General features: G+C 34.5%; 1 protein-coding gene across 1 annotated transcript in view; it reads right to left on the reverse strand.

Moving 5' to 3' along the window:
* Window positions 1–8,281: 8,281 nt before the first annotated feature.
* The window catches only part of wus (TM2 and DnaJ domain-containing protein wurst), a 39,168-nt gene continuing 21,721 nt past the window's right edge, over window positions 8,282–25,728 (reverse strand). The window contains exon 5 of the mRNA XM_081743728.1: window positions 8,282–18,934. Within this exon, the coding sequence (XP_081599854.1) occupies window positions 18,725–18,934 (210 nt within the window). The 3' untranslated portion in view covers window positions 8,282–18,724. The remainder of the gene's footprint in view (window positions 18,935–25,728) is intronic.

Here is a 25,728-nt window from a genome sequence, read left to right on the forward strand (position 1 = left end):
AAAGGCAGAACTAAAGTCTAAGAAACAAATAGCAACGTTCTTAAGCGGTAATGACTCTATTGTACCTATTGATGAATGTGAAAAATACTCTGTAGTAGTGTTTGACGATTACATTTTGGAAAATCAAGATACTGTTAGAAATTACTTTACAAGAGGTAGGCATAGACATTTAGACTGTTTCTATCTTGCACAAACATATTCAAAAGTACCTAAACAGCTTATAAGAGATAACGTTAACTTCCTATGCATATTCAGACAAGATGATACTAATCTTAAACATGTGTATAATGAGTTTGTTGGAGATATGTCTTATGATAAATTTAAAGAGATATGTTCAAAATGTTGGCAAGAAGATTATGGTTTTATAGTAATTGATATGACAAGGAAGGTAAACAATGGTAAGTATAGGAACAAGATAAAACACTTCTTAAACGTTTGATGTTTATTGACGTTTATTTATGTTCTTTGACGTTTATTGACGTTTATTTATGTTCTTTGATGTTTATTGACGTTTGTTCGTTTTCTATATAATAAATGGATGAGAAAGATATTAATAAGAATATCAAGTTAAAGGAGTTCTTGATAAAGGGCTTCAAATCTTGGAAGAAAGAAAGAGCAGGTATATATGATAAATTTAAGACACAAGAACAACCTGTAATTAATGCTATTCAAAACTTGGGTAGTGAGATCAAAGAAGTAGCAGAACAAAATAAAAATCTAATAACTGAACTTGTTCCAGTTGTACATAAAACGGTTTCAATAGATCCTAGTCTACTAGAAACACCTAAAAAGATAACTTATGATAGTTCCCCAAGTAGTAGTGATACGCCTATAACGGGAGAAATAAAACAAATGAGAAAACAAATTAAAGACAAAGTTGAAGAAGTAGAGCCTTTAACAACAGCACAATCATTTGGTAAGATTGCAACGAAATATTATAGTAAAAGAAATGATAGTGTGTTTGGAATAAGAACTGTAGAAGAAGATGGAAAAATAATAAATAAGATAGGAAATTCTGAAGTTAAAGTGAATGGTGATGATTTCATAATTAATGGTAAAACTTATAAGGGAACAGAAGGTCTATGGGAATTGTTAACGATGAATACTAATAAAACCATTGAAGATTATGATGATGATGATTTTGAACAGTACAAGGAAATAATAATAGAATCAGATGCTGCCTTCCAAAAATATAATCGAGATAAAAAAGTAGCATCTAATAGAGGTTCTAAGTACATTAATATTATCAAGCCTATTTGGGATAATTATATTAAACCATCTTTACCTCCAACTCCTAAAAGGACTGGTGAAGGAATTAAACAATATACAGAGATACCTAAAGAATATATATGGATGGATGATGTGAGAAAGTTAATTGATCGGTTAATAGTTATAGATGGAGAAGAAAAGGCTGGTAATAATAACTTTTATAATGAGAAAGTAGGTATAGTGAGTATGATTAATAATAAGCTTTCAAAATTTATTCCTAATGATCCAAAAGGTATAGGTTATTTGATTAAGATCTTAAATACATTACCACCACGATTCTGGAACGATGAGAAGCTTGGAAAAGGATTAGTAAATGATTTGATTAATAAACTCCCATTTGAATTACATATTCCAGGATTTTCGTATTGTGGTCCGGGGACTAAACTTCAAGAAAGATTAGAAAGAGGTGATAAAGGTATTAACCCATTAGATGAGGCTTGTAAAGAACATGATATATACTACAGAGACAATAAAGATACAGACTCAAGACATATTGCAGATAAGGAACTAGAAACTAAAGCATGGAAAAGAGCATTTAGTAGTGATGCGTCAATTGGTGAACGATTAGCTGCTTTTGGGGTTGGTACTGCTATGAATGCTAAGGTTAAGTTAGGATGGGGATTATAAGTTTTTAATTGTTATTATGTATGATTCTTTTATGGGTATATCCCATAAAAGCGTTGTTTCAAGATTTTCTTTATAATAAATGGATAGTGTTGAGAGTTACGAGTTACAAAGCTTTAAAGCTAACACAAGAACATTTAATAATTTGAATGAAGCTAACAAAGATATTGAGTTTGATTTCGATGTGGGGGATGGCTTTATACATCCACACAAAGCAGATTGTCATATGACTTTTGAAGTTGTTGGTGCATCAGTTGGAGGAACATTTGGTGCAAATGATACTATAAAACTTGTAGATAACTTCTTACCATTCTTCTTTTCTCAAATTGAGGTTAGAAAGCATGGTGTTGTTATAGACAAGGTTGAGCTACCAGGAATAACATCTACAGCTATCGGAACATTAAAGATTTCCAAACCAGAAGTTGAATATCTAAAACAAGCAGGATTTGAAACAGATGATAAACTTGGTCTAAGAAAGGACTTTAATGTTTTATATCCATTAAGATTAATTCCTGGCTTTTTAAGTGATTATAAAGAGGTTATGTGGAAAGGTGGATTGAGAATAACATTTACAAAAGCTAACAACAATAACGATGTCTTGTATAAATGGACTGGATCAGGAGCAGGTGCAGCAGCTCCTCATGATGGAAAAATAACAATAAAAAGTATGGAGATAAGAATGCCTATTGTTGAATACGAATCTAATTATGAAAACAAGTTAAAGTTGAATATTCTTAAAGAACCTAAAATCATGTTTTCATTCCATACTTATCAATGTGTTCAAAAGACTGTTGTAGGTTCTTTCTTGGAGTTTGATGTTACTACTCAATTTAATTCTAGACAATTTGATATGCCTGATTTCGTAGTTGTAATGTTCCAAACTGATAGAAGTGGCAAACAAACAGCAGATGCAAGTAAGTTTGATCATTGTAAGGTAAAGAATATCTATCTTAAGAATGGAAGGAATGAGGTATTTCCAAAAGAATCAAGAAACTTAGATATTGCTAACAAGGATTATTTTAAGATGTACGAAGATTATACTGCATTTAAGAGAATAACATGTGGCAATACCGAAATGTACTATGATCCTAAAGAGTTTATAGATAACAGACCAATGTATGTGATTAATTGTAGTAAGAGGAAGAATGTATCGGTAAATGAGAGAACAAACATAAAGATTGTAGTAGACTTTGCGGAAGCTGTGGCTGCTAATACTATATGTTATGCGATTTTAATTGGACAAAAAACTTTACATATGACCCTAAGAATGAGAAAGTAGTAGAAGAGTTTTAGATAGTTAAATGTATTAAAGTTTTTCCATAAACAAAATTGATAAAAAATGATTAAATATTTTTTGGTGAAGATAAAAATTGAAGTGTGTTCGTTGATTTTCTATATAATAAATACGATGTCAAGTCATATTGAACTTTTAAATAAACTTGGAAGTCTTGAACAAAAACAGGTTATTGGATTAAGAGAATTAGAATTAAATACAGAATATAAGATTGTGAAAATGGAAAAGATTAAAACTAAGTTTGGAAAGAGCATTTTAGTTGAATGTGAGGAGTTTAAGGTATTTCTTCCACCTAGATTTACAAAACACTTAACAGATAAAATGATTGATGAGATCGTTAAAGATGGAATAAAAATCAAATACACTGGTTTAAAAGATAATTATCCAACTGTTGAGTTCTGTATGTAAAATTTTTATGTAAATTTTTTCTGTATGTAAATTAGGATTGGTTTTATGAATTTCTCATAAAACGAGCATTTTCCTTATAATAAATAAACTATGGCTAATTATTTGAATAAAAAAAATGATGTTAAAGCATTGAGATTCCTTCGCATAGATGAGTTAGAAAAAGGTAAAGCGTACGAGATAACATTATGGAAATTGATTCAAACACAGCGTTATGGTCAAAGAGTTTTAGTACATTTAGATGAGAAATATAAGACGTTATTACCACAAAGATATAATGATGAAACTGAGCAAGTATTGAAAGATTTAAAAAGGTATAAGCTGTTTGTTAAGTATGAGGGTTTGAAAGATTTAGATAATGGTTATAAAATACATCAGTTTTACTTTAGAAATGAATCCAAAAAATAAAACTTGTAATTTTAAGTGTATAAGTGTTTTTATGATTTCATCTATATATATAAAAGAGAACGTACAAAATCCTTTGTCCGCTCATCACGCTAATACGGCTGAACCAATTTCTTTCATTTTTGGGGGGTTGTTAGGATTTGGACCCTAGATGGTGTTTATCATATCACTTTAATTTTCAATTACCAGTGTCTTGAGATAATTGACCATTCAGGTGTCCATACGTACAAATCCTTTGTTATTAGTTCATCATAGGTAAAAATAAACGTTTTTATATGCAACCCGCATGACCGTGTGACTCGGCGGGTTAACATAAATGACAGGCGCTATAATGTTAACATTTACTGCAATTTGAAAGCGAAAAAGTAAAAATTATCTAAGTAACAAAGTTTATTGCGTTCCGGGGTGACCGCAGCGAAGCGGGGTGAACGCTGCTAGTTATCAATATCCGAACTTGTAATTTTAAGTGTTTTTATAGTCTGATACTATAAAAACTAAGACCTTTGGATATACAGAACATGTCATTTAAATTTTAAAGATACATATATAAATAAGGGATTTATTTGAGTTTTTTAAATTATATCCTTAGAGTTATGCAATTTATAAGACATTCAATAGATAGGAAATTTATTTATCAATTGATTGTCGTTTGAATTTTGAAAATCGGTAAATAAACAACGGAGATATAACAAATTCGGAATATTATCCTTAGAGGTATGCAACCCACAATACATTCAAAAAATTTCAATTGGTTTCTCTATCGATTGCCGTTTGAATTTTGAAAATCGGTTAATATTTGACGATGTTGTAGTCAATTCAAAATTTCGGGAATTTTTTACGGGTTTATTTTTGAGTTTTCGGGAAAATGTTATTCTTTAAAAAAGTCTTAAAATTTTATTCTAATTATGGTAGTATTTTTATTTTTTCGATTTGTTGAAATTTTATGGAGATATTGAAAAAGGGAAAAGTATCCTTTGGGTTATGCAGCCATTTATGCATTTTAGAAAATTGGTTATGTTATTAGTATTCATTTACCGTTTGAATTTTTGAAATCGGTTAATTAGGAGCCGAGGAATTAAATAATAACGTTATTTGGGGGTAAAACTATCAGTGTTGCCAACTCATTTTTAACAATTATCATATTTATTAGTAATGGGGTGAATTCATCCCGATATGTTTTAAAGCGATATCTTGAAAAATTAAAATCCTGGAACGTTCCGAAAAAATATATGGAGTTGGATACAGTGACTTTTTCTTTTTTGAACATTAATGTTTTAGCTATATTTACCACCTAGGTGACTATGATCAATAAGTTACTCACTCACTCAGTAGATGGTGTTGCATGTAGTATGTTTCAGAGTAATAAAAGCTAGAGAGTTGCGGACAGATTTTGTATCAAGAATTTTCTTCAAAGTGATGACCGTGAATCGAAAAAAGCGGGACTGACAAGAAGCCGTGACACCTAGGACAGACAGCCTGGACGGACAGTTTTGGTGTTGTTATTATTACATACTCAGAAGAAGGAGAATCGGATTGGACGGTCCTGTTCTGGTACTGGAATCGTTCAAATGAATCAGTGACAGATCACCTATTCCAGTAAATGCTATTTTATTGTACATTCCTTCTCATCGGCTTTTTAAAGCTAATTTTTAACCGATTTTCATGATTCAAGTGTCAAATGAAAGCTTATAAACTGGAGATTAAGATGCAATAAATATATTTTGTGTAGGATTTCATTGTAATATTTTAGATGTAAGTTTTTATGATTTTAAATGTCATAAAAGCTATTCAATCTCACTTTGGGGTAATCCCTCTGTGTTAAAGTACAATGGTCAGGGGTGGGTTCATAATTTTTTTGATAGTTAGGGGAAATGTGCTCGTAGTTAGGTTAACAAGCTACTGTTCTTCATATTCTCGATCGGCAGCTCTAACTATTATTAGCATCGCTTGAGTAACAAGAATTTTCTGAATACTTTCCTGAAATCTGATTGCATTTTTCACTGTCCTCTGAGCAACTATATTATGTTTACGTAAATTTCCTACAATTAAGTGTTTATTAATTCGTCTTTTAAGGCAGTTTTTGTAGCTAATAAGGAACTGGAAGACCTATCTCCATTCTCACCAAAACTCTTGGCAATAATTAGGTAGAAGTGAATGAATCACTTATTTGTATTAAAGCTAATTTTCAATATAACATAAATTACGACCCCAAAAAGTAGTAGTAATATTACATCTACAAGCCGCTACATGTTAAGTTTTTATTATGAACCTTGATGATTGATAAAAAAAAAGTAAAAAAAGAAAAAAAATCCCTAATTCTTCTGAAAAATACAGTAATTCTCCTCACTCTCACCATATTTTGAAGGATTTCCCTGATTTTCATGGTCAGTATATACCCTGATATTGTACATATAACATGTAATATTTCGAATTGAGATTCAACACAGATCAGGGTAACATAGAAATGCATGGTAGTTAACTAGCAGATTTAAAATTGTTTGTTTCTCTGCTATTAAATTTCCGGTCTGCTTCTTTCACCGGTCCCTAAATATGAATAGAATTTGCACGTCGCAATCAACGTGTCATTAATGCTTTACTCACGCACACATTTACACATTTACAATCAACATAGATGAGGTTCGGACCTGGGGTGGTTTTTATCATATCACTTTGACGGTAAAACCTAGGAGAGGGGGAGGGACGGGCGACATATATAAAAATAAATAAAACTTAGTAACTCTTTAACCACCCCACCGATCTCGATCAAATTTTCAACACAGATTACGTTCGGGGCGTGATTTTTTTATATTTTCTCAAACGGTAGAACCTAGGGGAGGGGCAGATATAGAACAGGGTGGCCCAAAAGTAGGTATACTCCCCTGCATTGATTTAGTATAACATTCTAGCTTATAGGTTTATTTACTTCGGCTGTTCCGAGCTAAATATATAAATAAAGACATTAAGAACAAATAACAAAGAAGCTAAATCTACCTGATGGATAACAATAAGAAATGATATAAAAAAAGCAATGAGTTGATCAGTACGGGACTGTATACCTACTTTGCACATTTAGTGCACATTAGGTAGTAGTGCACATTTAAAGTGTTAACATTACAAACTTGGAGAGCGCAATATCCAGAAATAACAGAGAAAAGAGTCTTCTGACTCACCACATATACTGTATGATACGACGCGATAAGTTATCAACTGACGGCATGGTAGAATGAGGAGCATACACGACTCATGTGCTAAGGGTCTCGAGTTCGATTCCCGTTCGAGTTAACTTTTTTTGTTTTCTGCTTTAACTAATAAAGCAGCCATTTGTACCTACAAGTAAATATATTAATTCATCATGTGTTTATAATGCATGAAACAATAGAAATGTTCAAATTAGTTGTAAAATATTTCCGAGTTAACCAGCATCAAAATGTAACCTATTCCGTAAATATATTGATATCACGAATTATATTATGGTTACCACAGTCGTTGTATAAAAAATGTTCTTGACACTTCAACTCTATATCTGATGACAGTGTGCGAATTACAATGGAGATGATCGGGAAATCGTCTTTGGTAATACTGGATGTATGATATAACGAAGAGCGTCATTTCAGACTTTGCTTGGGGGCGGGCGGTAAGAGCACCACCAACATAAGACTTTCACGTTTTGTACTAGTATATTAGTAGACAATCGATTAAAGTATATATGATCCTCAAATTCTTCGAGGGGGCAACTGCCCCTCCTGAATGATGCCCCTGGTTACAAATGTCATAGTTTCCCATGCTATTGTTGTCTGAAGCACAAATCCAACCCCCTTGCAAAAGTCCGGTTAATTCGAGCACTGTCTGTGGTTGCTGTTGGACGATTGTCACGTACGAAAAAAAAATAATAAAAAAAAAACAGTTTACTCAAGCGGGAATCGAACTCGGGACCCTTTGTAGGTGAGTTGTAGATGGTTCTCACTCTGCAACGCCATCACTTGATAGCTTTACGCGTCGAATCATATATGCGGCGAGTCGGAAATTTTAAGACCCTTTTTCTAGGCTATATCTGGCTACTGCGTTCTCCCAATTTGTAATATTAACACTTTAAATGTGCACTACTACTCGCGAAAGATGCCCACGAAGTTCATTTACCAAAGTCTGCTTACCCCTTGTAAGATCCAACGTCATTCCTGCTCAGAATCTACAATTAAAGTACAGTCTGCAGGGAAAAAATCATGTACAACCTGCACATAACATATGCTATGAAAACACATGGTTGGGCAAAAAAAAGAACATAAGAACATGTGAATTAACAATGTATTTTCATTTTTCAACCACCAACTACAACTTCTCTGTACAAAAATACGACGCATTGTTATGTATAAAAACAATTTTACATGGGTGCAACAAGAAATAAATTAAATATAACAAAAACAACAATATAAATATTACTATAAATATTTTTCCAATTTTAGGTTACCGTGACCTTATACAATTGAAAAGTGACGATTTCTGCAGCTCCAAGTAAAAGTAACTCCTACACTATACACCAACATTTTGTAGTTTATTACAAAATTTTGAAGAACTGTATTGATAGTAAGATGTTCTGGGTAATAACACCAAATGTTCGTACCTACAAATATTCACATCGAACACAAGGTATAGCAGGATGCTGTTTTTATGACAGAACTTTTAAAATAATCGAAGGAGGCCAACTTGTTATAAGTTACAGAATAAAACAGAATGGAAAAGGGTTCAAGGAAACTGACGATGTTAAGAATCATCTGTACAGAAACAATTGATTGTGTATATGTGATATCAGACTAGACTTGCAAAATATTTCATCCATTTAACACTTTAAACGCCAAGCTCCAAAATCAGATGTTTTACTCTGGGATCAACAGCGTTCACTGGCCTATTCAATGACATGTGAAGTGTGCGTAACATATGTGCACATGACCCACATTAATAGACCAATCGTGCATAAAATATATGAACACTGCGCTTAAAGTGAAAATTTTCTGAAAGGGAATCGTGTGATAACAGCACTATGCTGTGATGTTCCCTTTATAAGAAAAAAATTACCACCAAAATTCAGGAGGGATTCTTTATATCAAATAAATAATAAATGAAAAAGATACATTCTAATAAACATCGATCGAAAAACGTTTTTCATAACCTTAAGCTGCCGGAATTCGAAAAATCAACTCCTAAAGCGCCTTGGTTTGGAAAAAAGAAACAGCTCTAGCGAACGAGTTTTATCCAAATGTTCTTCATTGCAAAATCGTGTCGTATTTGAATAATAGATTTTAGATGATTAAATAACTACTGAAAATCTTTCCGGAATACATCATGCAAGTACAAACAGGTTCGTAAATATGAATATCTAGACCAGCCATGTGCAACAGCCGGTTCTAAGGTCGCCCCCGGCACACTGAGCCCTTTAATCCGGCCCGCCTGACTCGTTATTGAAAATTAATTTCTTGCGTAATCTCTTAAACTGAGCTGAAAGTGTTTCTTGGACAACTGATGCCAGCCTTGAAAATATCCTCCGTGTTCGAACATCCAGTGTAGAGTATATCACCGAACATTGGCAGACTGGTCAAGTGTTCCACTAAAATGGTAAATAAATAGATTTTTTTGCTTTTCTTCAGTAAGTAAATATTTTGGTTACCGTTATAAATGTTTTTATGTTCCTGTGATATTAGTGTACGACGAACGATTTTATAATTGAATATCGTTATTCAATTCTTGTGAAAATGTACATTATCTCGTACAGCCCTCGACGCCAGTAAGTGCTCTGTGATTGGCCCACTTCCTGTTCCAACTTCCACATGCCTGATTTACAGCAAATTTGCACTTCTTTCTTCATATCCTTACGAATAAATTGAATTAAATTCCATGGCTTCCAAACTAACTCTTAAAAAAACTGATATTTTGAACTTTCGGCAGCTTGGAGGTCTGCAAAGGAGGCATTAATTTATGTTTACCACAACATTCTTCTTTCATCTCGTATAAAAACTCAGCTTCAAAAGTATACTAGCGGTATTGCTTCTAGGTCTGTACGTGAGAATTACATTTCGCATTACATCACTCAGAGGAGTACATGAAAATCAATACGATCCGCTAGAAAGGGAAAAACTTAATGCTGAAACCAAGGTGCGCGAAGTCAATCGTACGACTGTTAGGAATTACAATTGCAAAAGCTAACTTAAACTGAAAAAAATAAGTCTCATATTTTTCCCGCCTTCGAAACGGGAAATCCAGATTTCTACTCCCATGAGTGTTCATACGGTTCGAAATCCACGTTAAAGACGTGTAGTCTGTAGGTGCGTATCATATACATCTTGATGCTATACTAAGACAATCCCCGAAAAACTTGGACAAAACCTTGAATTATTTTAAAATGCTAAAATGTACACTCCTTAAAAATAGGCCCTGTATGCCTGACATTGAGAGACGATTACTTTTTGCTCCCTAAAACACTACTTCACGCTATGGCTGGCTTGGACAAAACTATTCCGGTGTCTACATGTAAGTGGATAAATATTAACGAAGTGTTTTTCCCCAAGAACATCTTACTTTTTTTATATACATTTCTATATTTATATTTTTAAAATATCACCATGAATATATTGTAATACAACAATGTTATATATATATATATATATATATATATATATATATATATATATATATATATATCATAGTTCGCGATTCGAACACAGCGCGTCTCAGTCTGAAAAGTACTATTAAATATTCTGAACATCTACAGTCCCCAAAATTATACTGAAAACTTTGGTATACAAGGGTATTGCACTACAACATATTCGTTGTATTAATAAGTTGGTGTGCTATTATGAGTACAGAATTGGTATTTGGTTGGTATTATGCGTACATAATTCACTCTATATTTATGTTCACTGTAGTACGGTCAAATTTGTGTTTGCTACACTAAACTTCCTTTCTTTGAACAAATATATTACATCACAGCATATACAATACAGTTGTACTGTATAAAATGTATGTTGACACATTGCAAAGTAATTCAGCGGAGTCGCATATAAAATCTCTCATAAATTCAGAAAGGAAACTCATATAAAGAGGACATTTGGTTTGAAATATTAAGTATACACCGTGCTTCAAAAAGAATGACCTGATTTTGGACAGTAATAATTACGGAATATGGGACGTGCCGGCAAGGAAATGAGTATTATTTGAATGGGCGTTGCCTAAATTATTAGAATATCGCCGTTAGATGTCAGTCAATGCGTCTTCTCAGTTTGCAGTCAGTCAGAAGTAAGATGGCGTCCGCTCAACAGAAGGCGTTTTGTTTGCTGTAGTTTGCAAAGAATGAGTCAGTGATTTCGGTCCAGCGTGCTTTTCGTCGGTATTTTGGCACTGATCCACCTGCACCCAAAAACATTCGTCGTTGGTATAGCCCATTTGAAGAGACACGATACTTGTGCAAAGGTAAGAGTCCAGGTCAGCCTCGCACTTGCGATGAAATGGTAGAAACAATTCGGCAAATGTTTGAGCTGCTGAGGGACACATAGAACGTTTGTAATACCATAGCTAAAACTTCAAGATTTTGTAAGTATTTTGCAATTTATTCCATTTTTGTAGTACGTTTTTATCAATACGTATGGACTTTTACAATCAGGTCATTCTTTTTGAAACACCCTGTATTTTCCTATATATTAAAATAAAAACAAAAAGTAAAAATGAATAAAAGGAAAAGAATTAAATGGACCTGATAAAATTAATAGGCATAAACAAAAGTTATCAGGCGCCCACAGGAGTTTTTCTGGCTACCTTCTTATCATTTTGTAGTGAACAATTTGTACGGTATCTCAACTACGTCCACGCTCAGGATTATTTGCATCTACTGTTGGATTCAAGTTCGACCCAAAGGCTTTGAAAAATTACTGAAGTGTTTTGGCACATCTCCGAATCTAGTACAACAAATTATGCCTATATCGACTACTCTCGTTTCCACAATAAACCACTTAACTTGCATAAATGACCACATACTGAATAACAAAAACTATGCCAATATCTCACTGCTTTCGCAAGAAACCCTTGGGTACTTTCATGAAAACATGGCCAATTCATACACGTGGCAAACCCTAAGTAATAAGTACTTTCCTTTTTCCGAATAAAAGTAGTCCTGACGCAACATACGAGGTGTGTTCAAAAAGTATCAAGTCTTATATTTTTCCCCCAGGTAAACCAACGAAGTGCGGGAGACTTTCTTTAGCGTAGATGTAGAGAGGACACATGCGCAGTCGTCATTTTTTTCCCGCCCGCAGGAAGTGTCAGTTGCTGGCACTCGGCCAACGAGTAAAGACGTGTAGTAACAAGTCGTCGGATTTCAATTTTTTTATAAAATGACATAAACTTGAGCAGCGACATTGCATCAACTTTTGCCAAAAGCCCAAGCAGAAACCATTCAATAGGACCGATACATTTAATTTCGAACGAGAATTTGGTCATGAGGAGAGTGTCTGCGAAATTTAATTCAGGCTTTCATCGCCAAACATTCCTGAGTTTCGTCAGGCTCCCTACTCACCTGACATGGCCCCGTGCGACTTTTGGTTATTCCCCAAGCTAAAAATGCCACTTAAGGTTAGTGTAAAGGGACAAATTTTGCCGATAGATGTCACTACAGTCTTTGTATCTCTCCGATGTATTTTTTACCTTTCCCGAATATTTACAATTTCTTTTACAAATTTCAATGTAGAGACTTCAAACTTTTAGAGAAGTAACTTCTTAACCTATTAAAGGGAACAATCCGTGCCGATTTTTTATTTAGAATTTTCTTCATTGTTGAAACAGTTCCATTGTTAAAAGTTTGGATATCCATTTTAACAATCAAGCCATTTCAACAATGAAGAACATTCTAAATAAAAAATCGGCACGGATTATTGCCTTCGATACATTATGAAGTTCTTTCTCAAAAACTTTGAAGTCTGTAGCTTGAAATTTGTAACAGAAATCGTGAATTTTCGTGAAAGGTAAAAAAATACATGGAGGAGATACGAAGATTATACTGCCATCTATCGACAAAACTTGTCCCTTTAAACCAACCTTAAAGGGACTCGATTTGAGTCGAGAGAAAACATCATGCGGAATGCTACGGCACAGTTGCTCACCATTCCAATAACTGTGTTCCAGAAGTGTTTCCGACAATGGCGGGATAGCTGGGAGAAGTGTGTGCATTGCCAAGGAGAATATTTTGAAGGAGACCTAGTTGAGGAACCGTAAAATTATACAATGGTAGATACTTTTGATTTTTTTTTTTTTCCAATTCTGTGTAACTTCTAAATAGTTATGACAGGAAAACTACCTTATTTACGCCTTTCAACTGACAAATTTATAGACTTGAGTACTTAGAAAAGTTTCGGACAAAAAGTTAATACCATATATACTTGATAAAAATCTCTACATTCTAATCAAGCTAATTTGTTGAGAACAATTGTACACTCTAATACCGGAATGCTTTCTTGAAGTATAAATATATATATATCAAAACTATTAAGTAGAAACTATTTGTTAAAAATACAATATCACAAAGATAAGTAAGAACAATTGTTACCAATATTAAAAATCTCACTAACGTAGGATCATTTTCAGAGACTGTGGTTCACCCACACTTAAAACATTCTGTCCTACGCTTCTTCGTCAGAAACCAGTAACTATTTTACGCAACAACAACATATCTAATACATATAAACGAAAGTGCTTTGGAACTAATGGACGGAATAATGATTCATGCACGTGTAGTAATGTTCAACCGTACATGAGATATTTTCTAACAGTATCATTTCTTACGTAATAAAATAAAGATCCCTCATATACGATCGCTTAGGTGTCAAAAAATGTGCATAACAAAATAATTTTCAACAATGCATGGAATGTTTTATTACGCACAAAACTGAAACTGTTCCGAAGCCTCTTCACTTAAAACAAAAGCCAGAGTTAACGGTAATAGGTTTAACACTAGCGTTGATAAAGGTTCTAAGACCTACGTATATATTTCTTGCAAGTAAGCTCAGTTGAACTACAATGTGTGATCAAAATACGCGTGACTGATTTTATATATATATATATATAAACTGCTGACGCTTCAACCATTTGTTGTAATTTTACCGATAGCCTGATCCGTTTAGACAGGCAGCGTCAAGGTGGAACACGTCCTGACTTGTCAGTCAGCGTCCAGAGTCACTAGAATGAGGTGTTTACAGTGTTTGTTGCCCATCAACAACGCGTGAACATTAAGTTCTGATTCAAATTGCAAAAAAAGTGCCAAGAACAGAATAAAACGTGCAAAAAATGGCAAAAATTGTTCACTCAAACAAGCGAATAACTATTCGAGAGCTTTCCAAAGAACTAAACATCTTGTAAGGATCCGTACAAAGCAGTTTAACTACCGATTTGAAATAAGAAGAGTGAGTGCGGAAGTCGTTCCCAGACTTTTTGGCCGCAAAAATATTCCTATCTGCCCACATCCACCGTACTCTCCAGATATAACTTATATGACTTCTGACTCTTCCCCAAAATTAAAATGTGCTGAAAGGAAAAGGTTTTACGACAGAGCACCTAAACCCCCTTCCAAAAGAAGTCTTCTAGAAATGCTTCCAGCCATGGATTCAAAGTTGTGATAAGTACATTGCTAGCCACGGACAGTATTTTGAAGATTAAATCAAATTCCATGGAAGCGTATTATTTTGTTTCTAATAAAATTATACAACGTATTTTTGACCACACCTCGTACTTTTTCCCTATGACCAGGGAAGTTATGTTGCTACGTAAATCAATGTCATTCCCAGACCTACATTAAGTACCTTAATCTCCTGGGGAATACATTGTTATGCTTAATGTATTTATTTCATATACCTGCGTAAAACTGATGCATGTACTTCTTTGTGTGTCTCAGAGTGGAAAGTTGTCTTGTGGTATTTTGTGTGTGTTACAGAGGAACATTCCTTTCTTTTTAGTTTTATGCCCCATTTATGCTCCGAGATTAAGTAGGCGGTGATAATGATAATTAACAAAATGGTCAAATTAAAAAGTGGGAAGGGAGAATCCCGGGAAAACCCACGAAGCAGAAACCTCACGCACCAAAGGTAAGTCTATTGTGGCCCCCAGGTTGGATCGGAGTTTACGGTCCCTCTCAGCACCGCGACCAAATGAAACGGGGACCTACAGTTTACGATGGGACAATGTTTCAAGCACAAACACAAGAACATAAATTGTTATTGGGTTCACGATATGCTAATAAAGTAGCCAGCAGCTAGTCGTAGGAACTAATGATGGATGAATTATTAAAGATTGAAGTATTTGAAACGAAAACAAAATAACGTGAAGTTGGAGGGACCAGCTTTGAAGGTGAAAATTACCGGATATCCAGTCAAGTAAATCTCTCACGAATGCCAGAACACAATTTATCCATTACTTCATGATAAATATCCGAGTTCCTTAGTTACACAAGGGGATTTTTAAATTCATATATTTCTTCCATGTTCAAGAATATTCAATTTCCTGTTGATTCATTGAAGAAACTTACAGTACCAATGTTCAAGTAGCCATTGGTTGTCAAGTGAAATTGAATCAGAAAAAAAAAGTAAAATGTGGGAGTAGATAGAATCAGTACTAAAGGAACAATTATGCTTAAAATACCTACTCGACGAAACATCAAGCAGTAATTACATATGCAAAAAATAAATTATACACGAAAACTGCAAGCGTACATGACGTTTCAGGATTTGTAGTAAAAAATACCAGAAGCAGAACTATATGTGCAAGCAACATCAGAATAGGGAATTAACACGCGCAGAGTTTGCTGCAAAATTGGCTAATCAAAATCCTTTATTAAAATGGTAAAGTCGTTGCTTAGAAATCATTAGTACTTTAATTGCAACTGTGAACGATTAGTTCAGACAAATGAACGAGATATATATTCCATTTTCCTGGGACTTAATCAGTCAGAACTTTTAATTTATTTTATGGATATTCCTCCAAGCATGATGTCACTGAAGACGATGGGCATACCTCGTTACGTTTCCGCCTTCGACGACAGAAGTGGTCCGTATTTTACGAAGCAGCAGCAATAACATAACGCAGAATCATTATCGTCACGCTAATGTTCCCAGGGAACAAATATGAATCAGAGTACAGGATGTCTAAATATACTTGGTTTCAGGAGGAACATTAAGCAGAGAGACTTCTATATAATACACAGTATGGGTAAATTTGGCTTTGTTAGTGATACAGATCTTAAATAACGATTTAACAACTAAGTACAGAACTAAAACATTAACTGACATTCAGTCGACTTTTCTAAAAACTAATTAAAATTAAAATGAGCACGTGCTATACGAGGCTTTCGGAACAGTTTTTAAAACCAAGACAACTAGTTTATTTACAAACGTCTCTAATGTTTTAATCTTTCTCTATATTTATGTCAGTGAAAAAAATGTTACTCCCTGTTTTAAGGCACTTAATTTGACATTGTAAGAAGAAACCAATCAACAACTATACAGTAAACCCTGACTCAGGCAAGGTTAATTACACACGAGTTACACAATACTGAAAATTACTAATAGCCACACTACAGTCATGTTTTAAAAAATGTGCGTGTTTCTCTGTTCTTGGAAAGTATTACGGGTTCTTATCCTTGGCAAAATTATATCTAACATCGATGTACATAATTCTTTCCTTTCCACCAAATTTTCAGGCATAAGTAGCCAGTTTTTTTTTTTTTTTTTTTTTTTAATATGACAATATGACTAAATATTAAATAATATATATAGTCAATTACTGTATATAAAACAGTAATTATTTCTCTCTATATATATAAGAAGTCCTGAGCGAGTAACTAACAGATCAATACCAAGTTCCACTATTTAAGCTAGAAACTTTAAATATTGACAGGATTTGTGACATAAGGCACCGCTAGGGAAGAATTTTTATGTCGGAATCTCTTACGGTTAGAGACATGAAATTTGGTATTTGGACTTACTAAAAATAATAATACGCCTGTTTTTAGCCTGTTCTCTGATATTTGATCTAATAGGAGAAAAAAGGAGGGATTACGAATATAATAAGATGCTCGGAATCTCGATATCTTAACTTTTCCGAGGTCACCGGACCAGCACTCCTATGGAGCTAACTCGCTTCTATTAATGACAATATGTGTCAGTCCAGTTCATTATAATTTAGATGAGATATCAATTTAGAACTTGCAAAATTAATAATAACCGGTTTTTAAACCGAAATCCCGAGGTGTCAGACAGAGCTATATTAAAACAAACGCGGACAAAGAACAACTACACAAGGAAATGGAGCAGCCAAGCCGCGGTCGTGTAGATGTTACAGTACTGTCATCACTTGAAGGAACTCGCTCCAAAGACAGCAGCATGACCACTCCTCTACCAGGATCTGCATAAACCACAGCCACATCAACCACTCCTCCATCTTCCCCACATGATGGCTGAAGCTCACTTGCATTCGAACTCAAGGCGGGAAGCTTCAAGTTTATGTATTCTGACAGTGTATGCCTAGCAGTGACTTCCCAAAGAAATGGCCAAGAACCTGGGTAGCAGATTGTATCCGTCCGTTCACAGAACAAGAAAGGGCTCTGGTTGTAAGCTATGCCTCTGTGTAGTCCCTGGAGAACCAAAGCTAATTTACCAATAAGAGGTACAATAATGGAATATGTAGCGGAACTTATAATACTTGGAAAAGCTACCATTACATCGTATGCACCAATGTTATATGTAAGTGTCTTATTTATTTTCAAAATTCGAATCATAAAAAGCTTCATAAGAATAGTTTTCGCACATTAGATATACCACTCTAATCAAGGAAAGCGTAAGTAGAACAATTTTCACAGATTAGATATATCACTCCAATAACACTTTTTAGATTCCATACTTAGTTTAAATACGATAATCATACACTTGTTTTAACCACAATAGATACTCGACAGTATCATATAACATTTCTAAGGTAACAGAAAGCAAAATGCCTTTGTAACTGTGTAGTCATTTGCAAACGTACATTTTTGCTGGTCGCTGTATCTTACAAAGCACTATGCAAGAAAGTATGTTCGCTTTTCGGCAATGATCAGTCATAATCAGTCCAGCATTAAGTAGTAATCATTTCAAACGGTGAGACATCGTTAAAAACTACGTGCTAACGTAAGTTTATTAGTTATAGAATCTCCAACCCCAAGTTGAACGATTATAGGTAACAGTGTAATTTTCGTATTAGAAATAAACGTTACTAACATCCTGAGCAGCTTTAATCGTGGTACTTCATAAAGTAATGCATTAGAGCTGCAATAAAGATGTGTTTTGCTTTTCCTTTAATTCAAAAAGTGCGAAAAATGATGTTCGACAAATATCTTCTAAGAATCGAGTCCAGTGAACAACATTCTTGGAATCAATACGTATTATATGCAACATATATTCTTACAAAATAGAACAATTCTAGCATTATGCGAAAGTAAAGTAAACGAATTTACATCTATACATTTTCGAAACATGAACAATTTCCTACAATACACATCCTACCAGATCTTATCTGGAGAGACGGTCATATGGTAAAACACAAATCTTAAAAAATGCAGCTTACTTTTGAAATATTTCTAAAAACTAGAAAAAAATTAATACTCATGTCAGAGATTCATTTAACCAGATCAGGATAGTTTCCACAGTAATTCAGTCGAATTTAATTTTATTCTTCTTTAAATTTACGACTCTTTTTAGCCCTCCGTGCCTTGATACTTGAGAGGACCTCGTATGCCTGTTGAATCTCCATAAACTTCTCCTGAGCAATTAACTTCTTTTCTGGATCCTTCACTTTATCCGGATGCCACTCGCGAGACAGACGACGCCATTTTGAAGTTATTTCCTCCTGAGTGGCGGAATCTGGCAAATCCAACACCTACCAATACACAACAACATTATCATTACTTATACAATATTATTAACGTTTAACAGGTGAGACATAACTCTCCTTTCTTTCTTTCTCTGAGAGCGAGAGAGAGAGAGAGAGAGAGAAAAGCAAAAAAGAAAGCAAGCGAGAAAGAAAGAAAGAAATCAAGAAAAAAGAAAACATGTAAGCAAGAAAGAAAAATCAAGCAAATAAAAAACCAAGCAAGAAAGCAAGCAAGCAAGCAAACAAGAAAGAAGAAAGAAATCAAGCGAGCAAAAATTAATCAAGAAATACATAATAAATCAAGAAAGAAAGAAAGCAGTAAGAAAGAAAAATCAAGCTAGAAAGAAAATATCAAGCAAGGGAAGCAAGAAAGAGAGAAAGAAATCAAGCAAGCAAAAAAGAAAGAAAACAATCAATAAACCAATCAATCAAGCACGAAAGAAAGAAAGAAAGAGAAAAAGAAAGGAAGAAAAAGAAAGAAATCAAGGGCGCGCGCGAGAGAAATAAATCAATCAAGCAAGAAAGCAAGCAAGCAAGCAAACAAACAACAAAGACAGACAGAAAGAAAGAAATCAAGCAAGTAAAAATAAGCAAAAAAGAAAGAAAAAAGAATCAAATCAAACAAGCAAAAAGGAAGAAATCAAAGAACCAAGAAAGAGAGAAATAAATAAATCAAGCAAGAAAGAAAGTAAGCAAGCAAACAAGAAAGAAATCAAACAAGCAAAAAAGAAAGAAAGTAAGCAATCAAAAAGAAATAAATCAATTACGCGATCAAGAAAGAAAGAAAGAAAGAAAATAAATGAAGAAAGAAAGTAGCTACAGGATATGCCTATACACCCTAATAAAATGGCTTTATTGTTTTCTTCAATTGTGATGTATTTCTAAACTGTTATCTGTAATTCTTTAATTCTCTGAAATAATATCGTATCTGATTTCTCATACGCATACAACTCAATTAAAATGAGTAGGAGAAAGATGGAGGAACTTTAATGAGTTCTGTGCACACTCATATGGAAAGTTCTGATTATGCTATACCCTTATGAAGCTTCTCGTTACGAGGCTAACAAGACAACAATGCAGAATATGGGTGAATGATATAGCTTAAACATGTGATAAACTAAAACTCGAATTGCTTAATATGATCCAAATATACGACAAATATCAGTCGACAACTGCTGAAATGAAACAATTCAGTGTAACGTCCCACGATCACGCCTTGTAGGCTGAGAGAGATAATGATTAAGGCAAGTTAACTATAATGCAAGAAATGGTGGAATGAGAACGTGGAAGGAAACTGGAGAACCAGAGAAAACCCACAGACACAATGTTGTCTACCATAAACTTACTTGAACAGGGATCGAACTAGGGACCTCACGCACCAGAGGTAAGCGCTCCACCACTGAGTCAACGTGTCCCTCAACAGATGCTATTAAGCAGAACAGAAAATGAGATATCGAAAGTGAATTTTTATGCGTACTTTCGGAGAAAATCAAGATAAACGAATATTTATGGCGCTAATGATTGTAGGGATCTCTCTTAAACCGCCCACGCCATTCAAAACAACAACTTTTCTCATGGTGTTTGCCATAAGCTTGTTGTAGTAGAGCTTATGATTTACTCGCAACTTTGTCAACGTTACCGTAAAATTTCAACATTAATCCTCTTATCCAGATTATTGTGATTCATTTTTAACTAACAATGCAATGTAAACGTATGTTATTTCCTCTGCTATTCCGTGAAGACTCAGTCAACTGTGGCGCATATTCAAAGAGTCAGAGCAAATAAGTGCGAATGATTATGTAACATACTAGCACATTGCTACGTTACGCGTATTCCGAAAATCAAATTGTCACATATTTACCCAATATTATTTGTTCTGCATCGTCTGCTTTTCCCCCCCAAGACAGATTCAATAGTTGGTGATGCCACTAACCCTTTCCCATCGTATGTAGAACGAAATCCCGGTGTCAGAAGACGTCCAGAAATATTTTTTTTTTTTCTCATTTGTGCTCCCGTACAGCTATGGAAGCCTGTTCAACACTTTTCTTCATGCAATACGGACTCTTAACGGATAATGCAGATCATATTCTTTCCTTCTGTACCTCGGTAGGCAACGTGACTTAATATAAACAAGTGATCGTGCGTTGTATTCGCTCGGTTATGCTTGTAGAAAAATGACAGAGAGAAGGTGTATAAACGACGAAGATGAAACAGCATCATGAGTATCACACTCAAAATAAAAGGTACAGTTATTAATATTAACCTCCAAGGAAAACTACCCGTCGTATATTCTTTGAGAACATGTGAGTTATGCCATAGTATCAGATTAATGAAATATTTCTTTATGACATACGAACAAATTCGTCTGAGCCATTTTTTTTAAAAAAATCGTCTGAAAACAAAAAAGACTAAACTATCCCTCCTATATTTCTCCAGAACAAATGAGATGTGTTATATTGTCAGATTATTAATGAAGTATGCATTTAAGAGATATGAACAAAATCGTCTGAGCCGTTTTTCAGAAAATCGTCAGAAAAGAAGTTTACTCCTAAGAATAAACTCGTAGATTTTTCTCAGAAAAACTACATATCAGAGCATAGGGTTGTTACTGAAAAATAAACAAAACCGTTAGAGCAGTTTTCAAGAAAGAAAAAGAAAACAAAACATTTTTCCTCTTTTCTGCAAAATATCCTTAACACATTGATCGCCATGTGTATCACAGGTGATACACACGGCGTCTTCCGCCTACGCTTCGTGTATCATTTCTGATACACAACGAACTTTCTTTGTATCATTACGTGTATATAATCTGATAGACATGCTGGTTTATTTAACACATCTTACCTGTAGTCAGGGCGCCGGAAAATCATATTGCAGCAGTAATTCTGGCGTCAGGTGAATACTTTTCTTTAAGTGTATTCCGCCCACGCTTCGTATATCATTTCTGATACACGTCAACTTGGCGCTGACAGTAAAATTTACAAAACATACACTGGCGATCAATGTGTTAATTTTGGGAGTAGGAAGAAAATTCCAAAAACCCTTCTGGAGAATCTTGTACAAACCTGAAGTTCAAAAGTTGGTGCGGATACGTTGAACGATACAACCTCTTGGAAAGTGAGCACATTTTCATAAGGACGAATGACGAAGACATATCCAAAAATAACTTCTTTCGGCTTATAGGGCCATAAAACGAGTAAATCTGTTGAAATATCAAATTCCATTTTTTTCCTCACCATCACAATGTTTTCTTTTGTCTTATCGTCGCTCGAAAGTCACAATTATAAAAAGATACATTTTAATTATTTTATGTAACGTAAATTAGATAATAAAACCATCAGCTGAGTTCACATTTATGTTGTTGCCTTTCAAAATTGTAGTCCTGTCCAAAATAAATAATAGCGTGGGAGTATACTAGTGCCAGAGTTAAGACAGAAGGTGAACAACTCAGCCCCCCTCTCTTCCACGTGAAAGAAACATACAAAGAATATGGGATGAAGAAGTTACGAAGATAAAAGCGATGGTGGGAATGAAGCTAACTACAATAAATATACAAAGAGGATGGAATATAGTTAAACAGGTGACATGTTTTCACCACCTAGCGTTTCAACCCAAGGAGGAAAATAGTGACCTGAGATAGATATTGGCTTTTCATTTACTTTTGCTTTTTCTACCAATTCCGTTGACGTTTCCAAAAACGACAACTGTTTTTGTCGTCGGAGCTATTTAAATGGTTTTAATGCGATCAGACGACGCAAATGGTTCTAGGTTTTTAAAACGCTAGCAAAATAAATAAACCTGATTAATGGCCGTGTGCACCAACGAAGTTCAACTGTTGAACGAGGGTCATAACCAAGCTCGGTGAAAATGTCTGTTGCACCAACAACGTTCAAGGTTAAGTCTCGGTCAAATGTTGGATAAACTTGCTTTTAGCTTGAACGGCCGAATTTGGGGCTTTAAACTTCGTTGATCCAAGTTAGTCTGTTTACATTCAATAATGTCTTTGTATTTTTCCACTAATGAAATTACATTTCTCGTGTTCGTAAAAAAAAAAAACGTGGTTTCCTTTTTTTTTTTTTTTTTTTTTCATCATCACAATTACGATCACTGAAATTAGAGTATTCACAACTATATGCACACAATCTCGAAAGTCGAAACGACCGGCACACGGTATGCTTTCTTCATTAGTTACTTTGTTAAGCGAAGATTAGAAACAAAAGACGACAGCCAATCAAAGTTGATTTTACAAATTGACCGAAGCTTACTTAAACGATATGTACTGAACTCCGACTTTCAATAATGTAACAAAAGTCCTGGAACCATGTTTAAATTTCAAAGTTTAATGTTAAACGCGTATGAGTGAACGCTCGTTTAAACTTCATTGGTGCACACGGCTGTAAATATCGAAAATCAATTTAGTTGGTTCATGTTTATTTTCATAAAAACTTCGGGAGGAAATAAGAGGCGCGTTCGGAGACTAACCTCTGATTGGTCAGTATACGTGGAGTAGAGGGGGGAGCGCTAACATCTTTGCACAGACGTGCGCGGTACTCGTAGATCAGTCTTCATCTAGCCGTGGTGGAGTACAGGTTGTCTGATCACTAGATCCATTTTGTAGCGTCTCAAAATGTGTGCTGCAACAGAAAACCCCGTCAAGTGAAAGGTGAGAGCTGTTACACGTTTTCTTAACGCAAAACAATATTTGGTAGTAGCTATTCATTGGGAACTTTGTGCCATGTATGGACTAAGTGTGATGAGTGAAGGAGTTGTTCGCAGTGGTCGAAGTGAGACGGTATGCGGTGGTATGCCATACCACCTCTGGTTTTTCAGTAATCAAGACATACCGTTACTGGAAAATGGATGCTAATATATCTTTAAAAAAATCTATTTTCATACACAGTAATTGAAGAATAGCTTTCCATGTCGAAGATTTTATTTCTTATGTAGAAATAATTTCTACGTTGCCAACACAAACATTTTTATTATTTTTCCTTCCTTTCGTTTTTAAAAAGAGGTGTCTACAAAGAAGTTCACCCCTTGTTCCTACGCAAGAAATTGTGTTGATTGTATTGGTTGCAGATAAGGGTCCCATGACAGAAAGGAATGAATCATGGGAAAAATCCAAACAAAAAGTAGTGTATTGAGGCAACTTGTTTAAACTGATATCGGAAAGTATTGTTATATGTTCGTCAAGACTTCTTTTGTCTCTACAATGATAAAGAAATCCATAACTGAGTCCTATATTTACAAGGGAAAAAATATAGTTTATGCAATAAAAAAATCTGTTGTTTTCATTAAAATGTATTTTATGCGTCTTTCTAATAATTTGATAAAACTGTAAATACATGTGCTGTGATTGGGTGCGTGAGTTTATCCCTAATCTTTGTGGTGATTGCTTTTAGATAATTCAATCTGATATTGTTACTTAATGGAAGTTAAATATTTTTAATATGAAGTTTTTAGTAAAAATTGAAAAGCAACTCTTTTACATGCTTCCCCAATAAATTCATTTATCAGCAAGTTAATCTTCATGACATGAATTTTACTCCATTTCCTGATTATCTTACTAGAGCACAATGGGAGACCAAATTCCCTTCCGAGGATCTCAAATACTCCTCAGTCGAGTGGTGGTCCGGGGTGGTCCGCGAAAAACAGTTTTTAAAAAGTTCATATAAAAACTCGGTTTTTGAGGATTTTCGTCTATAATTCTCTATAATACAGGGGATATTTTTAAATTTTTTTCTGGGAGGAGGGAAGCCGAAGCCGCTCCATATCGTTCCTCCGTAACTACGGAGAAGCTCTTCGATGGTTTTGAGCCATTATGTAAATAAAAATGCAATATTTTAGGCAACATATCCTCATTGCATTTCAATATTTAGATAGCCGGTATGTAGAGTCAAAATCGTAATAAAACATACCACCTCTGCTTTTTTCCCCACTTCGAACACTGGTTGTTCGTGAATGAGTTCGTTCATTTAAAAGTTGACGAACACTGATAATGAAGAGACGGGTGGGAAGCCATCAGCCGGTCAATGATGAACTCGTTCAGTAAATTGATGGAAAGGTTCGTGAAAATCGATGTTTCACAATCTCGGAGCTTTCCGATGAAATTCTACAAATTTCCAGGACTCTGCTATAAGACGTAGTGACACACGCTGAAAAGATGCGGTCACAGGCTGGCTTAAAGCACAGGCGGGAGATTTTTATGCTGATGGAATTCCTAAGCCAGTGCAGAGATATGGTAAATGCTTGAATGTTAATGGAACTATGTTCAAAAATTGAGCAAACAAGTAGTTTTCATGTGTATATGATAAATTCTTATTTATTTTGGTGTTTCTTTTTTAACCAATCAAAAGTTACTTTCCGAACGGCTCTCGTTATATAGTAAATTCCTGATTATTCCTGTTGATTATGGGACAGAGTGGCACGAATAAACGAAAACCACGAATAATTGGAAATGTTTATAGATTTGACACAATAATCTAGAACAGTGTTTCCCATCCTTGAGATCTGCCCTTGTGGTTCTTTTAGATTGAACATTACTCCGAAAAAAAATAAATCAAGTGAATTTAGTATCAGAGACTATACTTGAAAATCTCAAACTGTTTCGAAATTACACAAGCAGATGTGTTTAACTTTCTCTCCCAGAACTGATGAAATTCAGCAACAAAAGATGGTACTTGCGGCGAAAAACCAATGTAGGGAGCTGTTAAAAATATTTTTTTTTTTAAATGTTCTGTTTCCTTTACAAAATGTTCTAACTAATAAAAGTGGTTACCACTTGAAGAAATATTGAGAAA

The sequence above is a fragment of the Thermobia domestica genome, chromosome 17 (assembly GCF_964235325.1).
Source record: "Thermobia domestica chromosome 17, izTheDome1.hap1.1, whole genome shotgun sequence".
Classification (NCBI taxonomy): domain Eukaryota; kingdom Metazoa; phylum Arthropoda; class Insecta; order Zygentoma; family Lepismatidae; genus Thermobia; species Thermobia domestica.